At 49.8% G+C, this 13,554-nt stretch overlaps 1 protein-coding gene across 1 annotated transcript in view; it reads left to right on the top strand.

Annotated features, from left to right (window-relative positions):
- Positions 1-12,654, top strand: part of LOC106564303 (tuberin) — a 67,002-nt gene extending 54,348 nt beyond the window's left edge. The window contains 11 exon segments of the mRNA XM_082966897.1: positions 1,699-1,779; positions 3,121-3,281; positions 3,969-4,588; positions 4,666-4,744; positions 4,853-4,939; positions 5,784-5,970; positions 6,105-6,244; positions 7,978-8,056; positions 9,996-10,087; positions 10,229-10,327; positions 11,449-12,654. Of these exon segments, the coding sequence (XP_082823023.1) occupies positions 1,699-1,779; positions 3,121-3,281; positions 3,969-4,588; positions 4,666-4,744; positions 4,853-4,939; positions 5,784-5,970; positions 6,105-6,244; positions 7,978-8,056; positions 9,996-10,087; positions 10,229-10,327; positions 11,449-11,625 (1,802 nt within the window). The 3' untranslated portion in view covers positions 11,626-12,654.
- The last annotated feature ends 900 nt before the right edge of the window (positions 12,655-13,554 follow it).

Here is a 13,554-nt window from a genome sequence, read left to right as displayed (position 1 = left end):
TCTCGGCTCTCTCTCTCTCGGCTCTCTCTTTCTCGGCGCTCTCTCTCTCTTTCTCGGCGCTCTCTCTCTCTTTCTCGGCGCTCTCTCTCTCTTTCTCGGCGCTCTCTCTCTCTCTCTCGGCGCTCTCTTTCTCGGCGCTCTGTCGGCTCTCTTTCTCTCTCTTTCGGCTCTCTCTCTTTCGACTCTCTCTCTATTTCTCTCTCGCTCTCTCGGCTCTCTCTCTTTCTCTCTTGGCTCTCTCTCTCTCTCTCGCTCTCTCTCTCTCTCGGCTCTCTCTCTCTCTCGGCTCTCTCTCTCTCTCGGCTCTCTCTCTCTCGGCTCTCTCTCTCTCTCGGCTCTCTCTCGGCTCTCTCTCTCGGCTCTCTCTCGGCTCTCTCTCGGCTCTCTCTCTCTCTCTCTCTCTCGGCTCTCTCTCTCTCTCTCGGCTCTCTCTCTCTCTCTCTCTCTCTCGGCTCTCTCTCTTTCTCGGCTCTCTCGTCTCTCTCGGCTCTCTCTTTCTCGTCTCTCTTGGCTCTCTCTCGTCTCTCTTGGCTCTCTCTCGGCTCTTTCGGCTCTTTCTCGGCTCTTTCTCGGCTCTCTCTTTCTCGGCTCTCTCGGCTCTCTCGGCTCTCTCTCGGCTCTCTCTCGGCTCTCTCTCGGCTCTCTCTCGGCTCTCTCTCGGCTCTCTCTCGGCTCTCTCTCGGCTCTCTCTCGGCTCTCTCTCGGCTCTCTCTCGGCTCTCTCTCCGCTCTCTCTCGGCTCTCTCTCCGCTCTCTCTCCGCTCTCTCTCCGCTCTCTCGGCTCTCTCTTTCTCGGCTCTCTCTTTCTCGGCTCTCTCTTTCTCGGCTCTCTCTTTCTCGGCTCTCTCGGCTCTCTCTCTTTCTCGGCTCTCTCGGCTCTCTCTCTTTCTCGGCTCTCTCGGCTCTCTCTCTCGGCTCTCTCTCTTTCTCGGCTCTCTCTCTCGGCTCTCTCTCTCGGCTCTCTCTCGGCTCTCTCTCTCGGCTCTCTCTCTCGGCTCTCTCTCGGCTCTCTCTCGGCTCTCTCTCGGCTCTCTCTCGGCTCTCTCTCGGCTCTCTTTCTCGGCTCTCTCGGCTCTCTCTCGGCTCTCTCGGCGCGCTCTCTCTTTCTCGGCTCTCTCGGCGCTCTCTCTCTCTCTGTTCTCTCGGCGCTCTCTCTCTCTCTGCTCTCTCGGCTCTCTCTCTCGGCTCTCTCTCTTTCTCGGCTCTCTCGGCTCTCTCTCGGCTCTCTCGGCGCTCTCTCTCTCTCTCGGCTCTCTCTCTCTCGGCGCTCTCTCGGCTCGCTTGCTCATGAGGTCAAATATCAGTTAATTTAGAAGCTGGGTGATTTGTAGATCAGATCATAGATGCACATTGCTCAGTTTGATCCTCGTGAACAAACACTGTTTCTTGTTCTGGTTTTGTAAGATGAAATGGTGCTAGACCTCTCTCACAGACACACAACACCACACATTGCTAGTTCCATTATTGTCTGTCGTGTGATTCACATCTTTTTTTTTTACTAGTTCCCTATTTTATATATTGTGAATGTAATTTGATATTTTATCCACTATCATATTTTTTACATATTTTAATTCCTGTTTTCCTTCCATTGTAAATTCATTTTTTCTTCATCTTTTTTTGGATTGGTTTATTTTCCATTTCCTGTCATGCTGATTTGTGATTGGCTCTGCTGTGTTGATTGGCGACCTGGCTCGTCCAGTGGGCTCTCTCTCCTCTCTGGGTCTGTCCTTCGCCCCGTCCCCAGTTCCGGGACGGCTCCAACGGAGCATTTCCTGGGCAGGTACAAGCAGCGTGGTCACGCTCCCAACATGCGCGTCACCCCAAACCAGTGATGGCACTTCAAATGTGAGGATGGGCTCATAGTAATGGAACAGTAACAGAATGAATGGTATATCAAACAGATCCATCCATTACTGTGAGCGCATCCTCCCCTCACCAGCCTCCTATGCCCCAACATATGTGTGCCCCCCCCTTCCTGTGTCATCGCGTGTCACTAACATGTCGGGCCACCGCTGGAGAGAGATGATTACACAAACAAACTCACGGGCCAATCGTTTCAATCGATTAATCAACCCGCCGCCAAGATGAATCAATCCTATGACTGGATTTGTTCATGATAATTTAATGACACTTTGATGTTTTTCTTTCTAACATGTGAGCCCAACCCCTTGTCCTGTGGCCCTGGAATGTACTTCCTGTCCTTTTTTACCTCTAACCTCTGACTCTTCACCCCTTGACATCGTCATAGAGGTTATGCATGTTACATAGTAACAGAGTAGTCAAGACAGACCTCATCCAGGACACAAACACTTCTTTCTGGCTTCTCTGGTGGCCATTTTGAGTTCTGGTCACCATTTTGTGTTAGGGATACAATTTTGGTCACCACACCACCCAATAATGTTATGTTTTGTGAGGTGTCACGGTACTAAGTGTTCATTGTAATATTCTGTTGCTGTCAGTATCTTAAATGTCCATTGGCTGAGAGGATGAGGTCTGGGCTGGTGTGTGTAGAGAAAGTGAACCCACCGACCACACGTGTTTGAAGACGCATCAAATCGATGTTACCGATGATGATGAGCCAATGACTGATATGCTGCTGCCTGCAAGTCTGCTCTTCGATCTGTCTCCCTGCGTGTGTGTGTGTGTGTGTGTGTGTGTGTGTGTGTGTTTAGGAGGTGTGTTACCACTTAGTGATGGTCTGGTATACTACAGCTAGTAGTTTGTATATTAACATAAGGGTGCAAAGTAGAGGGAGTTTAGTTTGTGTGTAATGTTTTTTTTGTGAGTTTTGCTTCTTTGTCTGTGTGTGTTTATTAAATTTGTGTGTACTGTGTTCATTAATGACGTTTTTGTGTGTATGCTGTTGCGTTCGTTGCCATGTATCTGTGTGTCCCTCGTCCCCTGTCCTCTCTGTCACCCCCTGCTGTAGACTCTGGTATCTGTGTCCCTCGTCCCCTCTCTAACCCTGTCCTCTCTGTCGCCCCCTGCTGTAGACTCTGGTATCTGTGTCCCTCGTCCCCTCTCTAACCCTGTCCTCTCTGTCACCCCCTGCTGTAGACTCTGGTATCTGTGTCCCTCGTCCCCTCTCTAACCATCTCGACTCTGTCACCCCCTGCTGTAGACTCTGTGGTAGTGCTAGAGGAGGGGACAGGGGTCAGGGGCCACGTAGACTCCCCCTCTGATTGGCCAGAGGCAGAGAAATTTGAGGCCATGCCCTCTGAACCCATCTACATCACTGCTGACAAGATCACCAAGGCCCCGCCCCCTAGAACACTCAGCAGGGTGAGTAGTACGCTACAGCCAGGGGGGAGTAGTACGCTACAGCCAGGGGGGAGTAGTACGCTACAGCCAGGGGGGAGTAGTACGCTACAGCCAGGGGGGAGTAGTACGCTACAGCCAGGGGGGAGGAGTAGTACGCTACAGCCAGGGGGGAGGAGTAGTACGCTACAGCCAGGGGGGAGGAGTAGTACGGCTACAGCCAGGGGGGAGTAGTAGTACGGCTACAGCCAGGGGGGAGTAGTAGTACGGCTACAGCCAGGGGGGAGTAGTAGTACGGCTACAGCCAGGGGGGAGTAGTAGTACGGCTACAGCCAGGGGGGAGTAGTAGTACGGCTACAGCCAGGGGGGAGTAGTAGTACGGCTACAGCCAGGGGGGAGTAGTAGTACGGCTACAGCCAGGGGGGAGTAGTAGTACGGCTACAGCCAGGGGGGAGTAGTAGTACGGCTACAGCCAGGGGGGAGTAGTAGTACGGCTACAGCCAGGGGGGAGTAGTAGTACGGCTACAGCCAGGGGGGAGTAGTAGTACGGCTACAGCCAGGGGGGAGTAGTAGTACGGCTACAGCCAGGGGGGAGTAGTAGTACGGCTACAGCCAGGACCCCTCCCAAACAGAATTATGATTTACAATAGAATATGGCAGGTGGTTATTGGGAGACATTGATGTTTAGTATGTTTTTCATCCGTCCTTCAGTCCTCCTCCAGTTCCAGCCAGGATGATGAGAAGTCCACCCTGGAGGAGGTGAGTGAGGGGTTCATCCCCATCGACCAGCCCCCCTTGGCCCCCTCCACCCCGGGCAGCCAAGGCCCAGAGCTCCCCTTCCAGACCCAGAACCAGCCTGGGACCCAGACCCTCAACAAGTCCAGCTCCTCCCCTGAGCTCCAGACCCTACCAGAGGCCTTCCCCAAGACCACAACAGGACCTGGGGCCGGAGTAGGAGAGGCACCCGGGGTTGGGTCACCCTCGGAGGGGAAGAGCCAGCCACAACAGTCCCTGGCGGAGAAAGAGGTGGAGAGTGGAGGAGGGGTGAATAGACAGAATCAGAGTGGGGATTCCACCCCAGTGACAGGGGGGTTGTCTGGGGCATCGGGAGGAGGAGGGTCCTCTTCCTCCCAGGGAGCCAGGATGAGGTTGGAGTTCCCAGCGCCCCACCAGCCTGGGCCCCTCTCCCCCAGCGGAGGGCACCGTCCCAGGGGTCACACCATCTCAGTGTCGGCCCCCTCCTCCAGGAGAGAGAGGATAGGAGGAGACGCGTACCACACCACCCGGCCCGGACCCACCAACACTGAGAAGACCAGTGGACTCAGTCCCAGGTTAGACAGACACACACACACACACACACACATACAGAGCCTTTCCTAACGCTTCTCTCTCTCCCTCTGTCCTGTAGTTTTGTGTTCCTTCAGCTCTACCACTCTCCCTTCTTTGGCAACGAGGCCAACAAGCCTCTCCTGCTGCCCAAGTCTCAGGTGAGTGTGTGTGTGTAGTAGTGATTATACTGTAACGTGTGTGTGTGCACTGTAACGTGTGTGTTCTCTCTCTCTCTCTCTCTCTCTCTCCTCCATCTCTCCCCCCAGCTGATCGACAGAGCGGTGAAGGTTTTGGACCAGATGCCTCCGTATGACACCCATAAGATTGGAGTGGTGTTTGTAGGAGCTGGACAGGTGAGAAGGGATACTACCAGAGGACTCTACCTCTCCAGAATCAGATCAACATGTGTATGTCTCTGTGTGCAGTATGAAGGACATTTTGTGTTCGCGCAATTACTTCAAACAGGAAGTGCTTCACTGTAACAATCTCTCAGTGTCCCTTTAAGGCAGGGACGGGCTGCTTTGATGAACTCATCAGGAGGGGCTGGCCACAGTGGCTTGCTGGTCTAGTACCCACGTCTGTACCACACATGCAGGGCCCCTCGCCATCTCGCGAGCAAAACATTTTAGCGGCACCCCTATTGACAGCAGGGGGGGGGGGGGGGGGGGGCGTTTTTGAGTAAAATATCCTGCAGTTGACATATTGCCATAGTGGAGAGACATTCTTTACATTTTGTGATCAGTTTCCTGCAATTCTACACACTTTGCCACGGGGCTTGGAGAAGGTCAATGGGGGCCAATCGGTCTGATTATTACAGGTTTAGACAGCTGGCTGCTAGACTAACTTACCGTTAGCTGACATTTGGCTAACGAGAGAAACACTGCAGATGTACAAACACATTTAGAAATTCCACCTTGGGTTTTCTGCTGTTTTTGGGGTGGGTACAATATGTAATGTCCACTTCTGTCCGCACATGACCACAAGGACTCTGTAAACCCTCTGGACCGGAGACGACATTTAGATTGGAGAGGAAGATACAAATGAGTCTGAAAGACACTTCTAGAGGTAGTTTGGATTCACAACCAAAACAACCTTTAATGAACGGACTCCTTCATTCTCCCTTTCCCTCTCTCCTTCCTCTCCCTCCCTCCCCCGTTCCATCTCTCCTTCCTCCCTCCCCCCTGCTCCATACCCCAGGTATTCAACGAGGTGTCCATCCTGTCCAATGAGTATGGTTCTAACCGTTACGCTGGCTTCCTGACAGGCCTGGGGAAGCTCATCCACCTGAAGGACTGTGATCCAGACCAGATCTTCCTGGGGGGTCTAGACCAGTATGGAGATGACGGGGAGTTTACCTACTGCTGGCACGATGACATCATGCAGGGTGACTGTGTACTTCTACTTACAGGTGTTACTCGGGGTTCAGGGTTACAGCACTGCCCTGATGCCCAACAGAGGGGTCAGTCTGTCTGTACGTCCACTAACTTGCCCCCCCCCCCCCCCCCCTCCTCTCCTCAGCCATCTTCCACATAGCCACCCTGATGCCCAACAGAGACAGTGATAAGGGCTGCTGTAACAAGAAGAGACACATCGGAAATGACTTTGTTATGGTGGTTTACAACGACTCAGGAGAGGAATACAAACTGGGAACCATCAAGGTACGCTCGCTCACTCACTCACTCACTCACGCACTCACTCACTCACTCACTCACTCACTCGCAGGCAGACGAACACACCCACTTTTGTTCTTTGTGTTCATTTTGATTAAATAATGATAACTCTTCATATTCTTCACTTCCCCCTCTCTTCTCTCTCCTCGCTCTCTCTCGTCTCTTTCCTCTCTCTCCTTCCCCTCTCTCTCCTTCCCCTCTCTCTCCTCCCTCTCTCTCTCTCTCCTTCCCCTCTCTCTCCTTCCCCTCTCTCTCTCTCTCTCCTTCCCCTCTCTCTCCTCCCTCTCTCTCTCTCTCCTTCCCCTCTCTCCTCCCTCTCTCTCTCTCTCCTTCCCCTCTCTCTCCTCCCTCTCTCTCTCTCTCCTTCCCCTCTCTCTCCTCCCTCTCTCTCTCTCTCCTTCCCCTCTCTCTCCTCCCTCTCTCTCTCTCTCTCCTTCCCCTCTCTCTCCTTCCTCTCTCTCCTCCCTCCCTCTCTCCTTCCTCTCTCTCCTCCCTCCCTCTCTCCTTCCTCTCTCTCCTCTCTCTCTCGTCTCTCTCCTCTCTCTCCTCTCTCTCCTCCCTCTCTCGTCTCTCTCCTCTCTCTCCTCTCTCTCCTCTCTCTCCTCCCTCTCTCCTCCCTCTCTCTCGTCTCTCTCCTCCCTCTCTCTCGTCTCTCTCCTCTCCTTCCTCTCTCTCTCCTTCCTCTCTCTCTCCTTCCTCTCTCTCTCCTTCCTCTCTCTCGTCTCTCTCCTTCCTCTCTCTCGTCTCTCTCCTTCCTCTCTCCTTCGTCTCTCTCCTTCGTCTCTCTCCTTCCTCTCTCTCCTTCCTCTCTCTCCTTCCTCTCTCTCGTCTCTCTCCTTCCTCTCTCTCGTCTCTCTCCTTCCTCTCTCTCGTCTCTCTCCTTCCTCTCTCTCGTCTCTCTCCTTCCTCTCTCCGTCTCTCTCCTTCCTCTCTCTCCGTCTCTCTCCTTCCTCTCTCCGTCTCTCTCCTTCCTCTCTCTCGTCTCTCTCCTTCCTCTCTCTCGTCTCTCTCTCTCCTTCCTCTCTCTCTCCTTCCTCTCTCTCGTCTCTCTCCTTCCTCTCTCTCGTCTCTCTCCTTCCTCTCTCTCTCCTTCCTCTCTCTCGTCTCTCTCCTTCCTCTCTCTCGTCTCTCTCTCTCTCTCCTTCCTCTCTCTCTCCTTCATCTCTCTCGTCTCTCTCCTTCCTCTCTCTCGTCTCTCTCCTTCCTCTCTCGTCTCTCTCTCTCTCTCCTTCCTCTCTCTCGTCTCTCTCTCTCTCTCCTTCCTCTCTCTCGTCTCTCTCTCTCTCTCCTTCCTCTCTCTCGTCTTTCTCGTCTCTCTCCTTCCTCTCTCTCGTCTCTCTCGTCTCTCTCCTTCCTCTCTCTCGTCTCTCTCCTTCCTCTCTCTCGTCTCTCTCCTTCCTCTCTCTCGTCTCTCTCTCTCTCTCCTTCCTCTCTCTCGTCTCTCTCGTCTCTCTCCTTCCTCTCTCTCGTCTCTCTCTCTCTCTCTCTCCTTCCTCTCTCTCGTCTTTCTCGTCTCTCTCCTCTCTCTCGTCTCTCTCGTCTCTCTCGTCTCTCTCGTCTCTCTCCTTCCTCTCTCTCGTCTCTCTCGTCTCTCTCCTTCCTCTCTCTCGTCTCTCTCGTCTCTCTCCTTCCTCTCTCTCGTCTCTCTCTCTCTCTCCTTCCTCTCTCTCGTCTCTCTCGTCTCTCTCGTCTTTCTCCTTTCTCTCTCTCCTGTGTCCCAGGGTCAGTTTAACTTTGTTGAGGTGATCATTAAGCCTCTGGACTACGGAAGTAACCTGGTCACCCTGCAGTGCAGGAAAGGTGAGAGGGAGGGAAGTTATGAATAACAAGGACAGATAGATAGAGATGTGTGTATATATATATATATCTCTATCTCTATATATATCTCTATCTCTCTCTATATATAATATATCTATCTATATCTATCACACACACCCAGTTGAAGTCAGAAGTTTACATACACTTAGATTGGAGTCATTAAAACTTGTTTTTCAACCACTCCACAAATGTCTTGTTAACAAACTATAGTTTTGGCAAGTCGGTTAGGACATCTACTTTGTGCATGACACAAGTAATTTTTGCAACAATTGTTTACAGACAGATTATTTCACTTATAATTCACTGTATCACAATTCCAGTGGGTCAGAAGTTTACATACACTAAGTTGACTGTGCCTTTAAACAGCTTGGAAAATTCCAGAAAATGATTTCATGGCTTTAGCTTCTGATAGACTAATTGACGTCATTTGAGTCAATTGGAGGTGTACCTGTGGATGTATTTCAAGGCCTACCTTCAAACTCAGTGCCTCTTTGCTTGACATCATGGGAAAATCAAAAGAAATCAGCCAAGACCACAGAAAACAAATTGTAGACGTCCACAAGTCTGGTTCATCCTTGGGAGCAATTTCCAAACGCCTGAAGGTACCACGTTCATCTGTACAAACAATAGTACGCAAGTATAAACACCATGGGACCACGCAGCCGTCATACCACTCAGGAAGGAGACGCGTTCTGTCTCCTAGAGATGAAGTACTTTGGTACGAATCAATTCCTGAACAACAGCAAAGGACCTTGTGAAGATGCTGGAGAAAACGGGTACAAAAGTATCTATATCCACAGTAAAATGAGTCCTATATCGACACAACCTGAAAGGCCGCTCAGCGAGGAAGAAGCCACTGCTCCAAAACCGCCATAAAAAAGCCAGACTACGGTTTGCAACTGCACATGAGGACAAAGATCGTACTTTTTGGGGAAATGTCCTCTGGTCTGATGAAACAAAAATAGAACTGTTTGGCCATAATGACCATCGTTATGTTTGGAGGAAAAAGGGGGAGGCTTGCAAGTCGAAGAACACCATCCCAACCGTGATGCACGGGGGTGGTAGCATCATGTTGTGGGGGTGCTTTGCTGCAGGAGGGTCTGGTGTACTTCACAAAATAGATGGCATCATGAAGGAAAATTATGTGATATATTGAAGCAACATCTCAAGACATCAGTCAGGAAGTTAAAGCTTGGTCGCAAATGGGTCTTCCAAATGGACAATGACCCCAAGCATACTTCCAAAGTTGTGGCAAAATGGCTTAAGGACAACAAAGTCAAGGTATTGGGAGTGGCCATCACATAGCCCTGACCTCAATCCTATAGAAAATATGTGGGCAGAACTGAAAAAGCGTGTGCGAGCAAGAAGGCCTACAAACCTGACTTAGTTACTCCAGCTCCGTCAGGAGGAATGGGCCAAAATTCACCCAACTTATTGTGGGATGCTTGTGGAAGGCTACCTGAAACGTTTGACCCAAGTTAAACAATTTAAAGGCAACGCTACCAAATACTAATTGATTGTATGTAAACTTCTGACCCACTGGGAATGTGATGAAAGAAATTAAAGCTGAAATAAATCTCTCTCTCTACTATTATTCTGACATTTCACATTCTTAAAATAAAGTGGTGATCTGAACTGACCTAAGGCAGGGAATTTTTATTAGGATTTAAATGTCAGAAATTGTGAGAAACTGAGTTTAAATGTATTTGGCCAAGGTGTATGTAAACTTCTGACTTCAACTGTATATAATGAAGCAGGGAGCCAAGGGGATAAAAAAAAAAAAATCCTAAGTATTTGTTGAAGTGAAATGGACAGATTTTTCCTTCTCTTTCCCCATATCTCCCTCTGTCTCTCATCCCTCCCTCTACTTCCTCACCTCTCCTCCCTCTCTCCCCCCTGTGTCTCTGTCTCCACCCATCAGATCTGGAGGGTCTAGTTGACACCAGTGTAGTGAAGATAGTCTCGGACCAAAACCTTCCATTGCTGGTACGACAGATGGCCCTACACGCTAACGTGAGTCACACACACACAGAGTCGTAACTAATTTCTCTACCTGAACATTTAATTAAAGTTGATGTTTAATTGCTGTTGATATCTGCATGCTGATTCAGCACACGCTGTCATGACTGTCTGTATGTCTCCCTGTGTGTTCAGATGGCATCTCTGGTCCACCAGTACAGAGCAAACCCATCTGATGCCTACGCCTCCAAGTGGCTGGCCAGACTACGACACATCAAGAGACTCAGGACAAGGGTGAGAACACACACACACACACACACACACACACACACACACACACAGACACACACACACAGACACACACACAGACAGACAGTGGAGAAACCTTTTTTGTATCTCTGCTTACTTGATGAGCCTTGGTGAGAGTTACAGCACCTCAGAACCAACCTTACTTGGTGAGTGTTAGAGAACCAACCTTACTTGGTGAGTGTTAGAGAACCAACCTTACTTGGTGAGAGTTAGAGAACCAACCTTACTTGGTGAGAGTTAGAGAACCAACCTTACTTGGTGAGAGTTAGAGAACCAACCTTACTTGGTGAGTGTTAGAGAACCAACCTTACTTGGTGAGTGTTAGAGAACCAACCTTACTTGGTGAGTGTTAGAGAACCTCAGAGAACATCAAACCTGGAAATGTATTAAATGCTTCTGTTAGATAAAAGTAGATGTTGATGATGTGCTAAAAACACGTTTACAGGAGACGCGTGTTTACAGGACCCGGTGATTAGGAGACGCGTGTTTACAGTACCCGGTGATTAGGAGACGCGTGTTTACAGGACCCGGTGATTAGGAGACGCGTGTTTACAGGACCCGGTGATTAGGAGACGCGTGTTTACAGGACCCGGTGATTAGGAGACGCGTGTTTACAGGACCCGGTGATTAGGAGACGCGTGTTTACAGGACCCGGTGATTAGGAGACGCGTGTTTACAGGACCCGGTGATTAGGAGACGCGTGTTTACAGGACCCGGTGATTAGGAGACGCGTGTTTACAGGACCCGGTGATTAGGAGACGCGTGTTTACAGGACCCGGTGATTAGGAGACGCGTGTTTACAGGACCCGGTGATTAGGAGACGCGTGTTTACAGGACCCGGTGATTAGGAGACGCGTGTTTACAGGACCCGGTGATTAGGAGACGCGTGTTTACAGGACCCGGTGATTAGGAGACGCGTGTTTACAGGACCCGGTGATTAGGAGACGCGTGTTTACAGGACCCGGTGATTAGGAGACGCGTGTTTACAGGACCCGGTGATTAGGAGACGCGTGTTTACAGGACCCGGTGATTAGGAGACATGTTCATATCGCCAAGGTCCTACTGTGAAATCAGACAACTTCTCAACTCAATTCTCCCCCCCACAGGCCCAGGAGGAGATCCAGTCTCGTCCCAATCCCGGTATCTCTCTGACCCAGAGCCACTCCTCCCAGACCAAACAGTCCTCCTACCAGCAGGTCGGCGGTGGAGGCTCCAACACGGACTCCTCCGGACAGAGGAAGAGACTGGTCTCCACCGTGGACGACTTCACCGACTTTGTCTGAGCCTTGAGGACGCTTCCCAATGTCAAATGTCCACACTAGTATACTACTTCGGGTCAAATGGCACCCTACTCCCTATATAGTATGCTACTGTTGACCAGAGTCATATGGACCATGGTCAACAGTAGTGCACTATATAGGGAATAGGGCCCTGGTCTAAAGTAGTGCACTATATAAGGAATAGGGTGCCATTTGGGATGTACTTCCCAATACATTGGTTTAATGCTATGTAGTATGCTAGTATGGATATTGTAACGGAGTGATATTTCTGATAATGTTTCTGGTCCCCCTGCTCAAGGCAGACGTTGCCTCCCTCACCACAGATCTAGGATCAGGTTATCCGACTGGTTCTAATGTCGGCTAGCAGGAAGATAATAAAATACCTGATCCTAGATCTGTGTTTAGTCAGGGACAACATTGACCTGCTTTCGCTCTTTCTCTCTGACTCACACACACACACACACACACACACACACACACACACACACACACACCTGTTGAATAACTTCCTGCTTTCTACCTATATGAAAGCCTTGTGGCTTTTAATCCAACTGCTCCCATGAACTAGTGACGAGATGACAGGTACGGATGGTGCTGCCTAACTAACGCTGCGTCCCTATTGTCTTTCTAATACACTGTGTTTGACCAGGGCACGTGGGCTCTGTCTAAAGTAGTGCACTATGTAGGGGGAATGGGGTGCCATTTGGGACGCAGAGAATGACCCCCCGTGGTTTACACAGCCGACGCACACCCTTCCTGTCTCCTCCCTCTTTCATCTCTCTCCTCCCTCTTTCATCTCTCTCCTCCCTCTTTCATCTCTCTCCTCCCTCTCCTTTCATCCCTCTCTCCTCCCTCTCCTTTCATCCCTCTCTCCTCCCTCTCCTTTCATCCCTCTCTCCTCCCTCTCCTTTCATCCCTCTCTCCTCCCTCTCCTTTCATCCCCTCGCAAAGCCACTCAGAAGGAAGTAGGGTGAATGAGAAACACTACATTTGAAAGCTGTGTGTGTAGGAATAAACAAAACAAATAGCCAATGACAGTGTCAGTGTTTTCTTTTTTTTCATTTCTATTTGTATTGTGATGTCGTGAGGAGCCGTGTTTGTAGTTCTTCGTGTTGAACTCAGCCATGTTTGTTGTTCTACAGGTGGCACCTTTTTTAAAGGGATTTCTTTATAGCTTGCCTGGTTCACGGGGTGGGCAGAGTTTGCGCCATGTTAAAAGTGATTTGCATTTTGTTTTGTTACCCGAGCTGATTCCTTGATGTGTTTGGATCATCTTGATCACATCATGAAAACCAGGGCTATAAATACTTTTTTTAGAGAAAGGTCATCTGCACGATCAGAGCCTGTAATCTTCTGGTCCACAGTGCACTACCAGGGGGAGGGCACCATCCATGTTTTTTGTAACATATTTAAAGCTCTTTCAGCCATATACAGTGCATTCTGAAAGTATTCAGACCCCTTGACCTTTTCCACATTTTGTTACGTTACAGCCTTACTCTAAAATGGATTAAATAAATTAAAAATCCTCATCAATCTACACACAATAACCCATAATGACAAAAAGAAACAGGATTTTAGAAAATGTATTAAAAAAAAATGCCTTATTAAAAAAGTATTCAAACTCTGAGACTCTAAATTGAGCTCGGGTGCATCCTGTTTCCATTGATCATCCTTGATGTTTCTACAACTTGATTTGAGTCCAACTGTGGTAAATTCAATTGATTGGACATGATTTGGAAAGGCACACACCTGTCTATATATAATGTCCCACAGTTGACAGTGCATGTCAGAGCAAAAACCAAGCTATAAGGTCGAAGGAATTGTCTGTAGAGCTCCGCGGAAGTGTACCAAAACATTTCTGCATCATTGAATGTCCCCAAGAACACAGTGGCCATCATCATTCTGAAACAGAAGAAGTTTGGAACCGCCAAG

This window comes from Salmo salar, chromosome 02, assembly GCF_965601325.2.
Source record: "Salmo salar chromosome 02, fSalSal1, whole genome shotgun sequence".
Classification (NCBI taxonomy): domain Eukaryota; kingdom Metazoa; phylum Chordata; class Actinopteri; order Salmoniformes; family Salmonidae; genus Salmo; species Salmo salar.
This window is presented reverse-complemented; position numbering and strand designations above follow the sequence as displayed.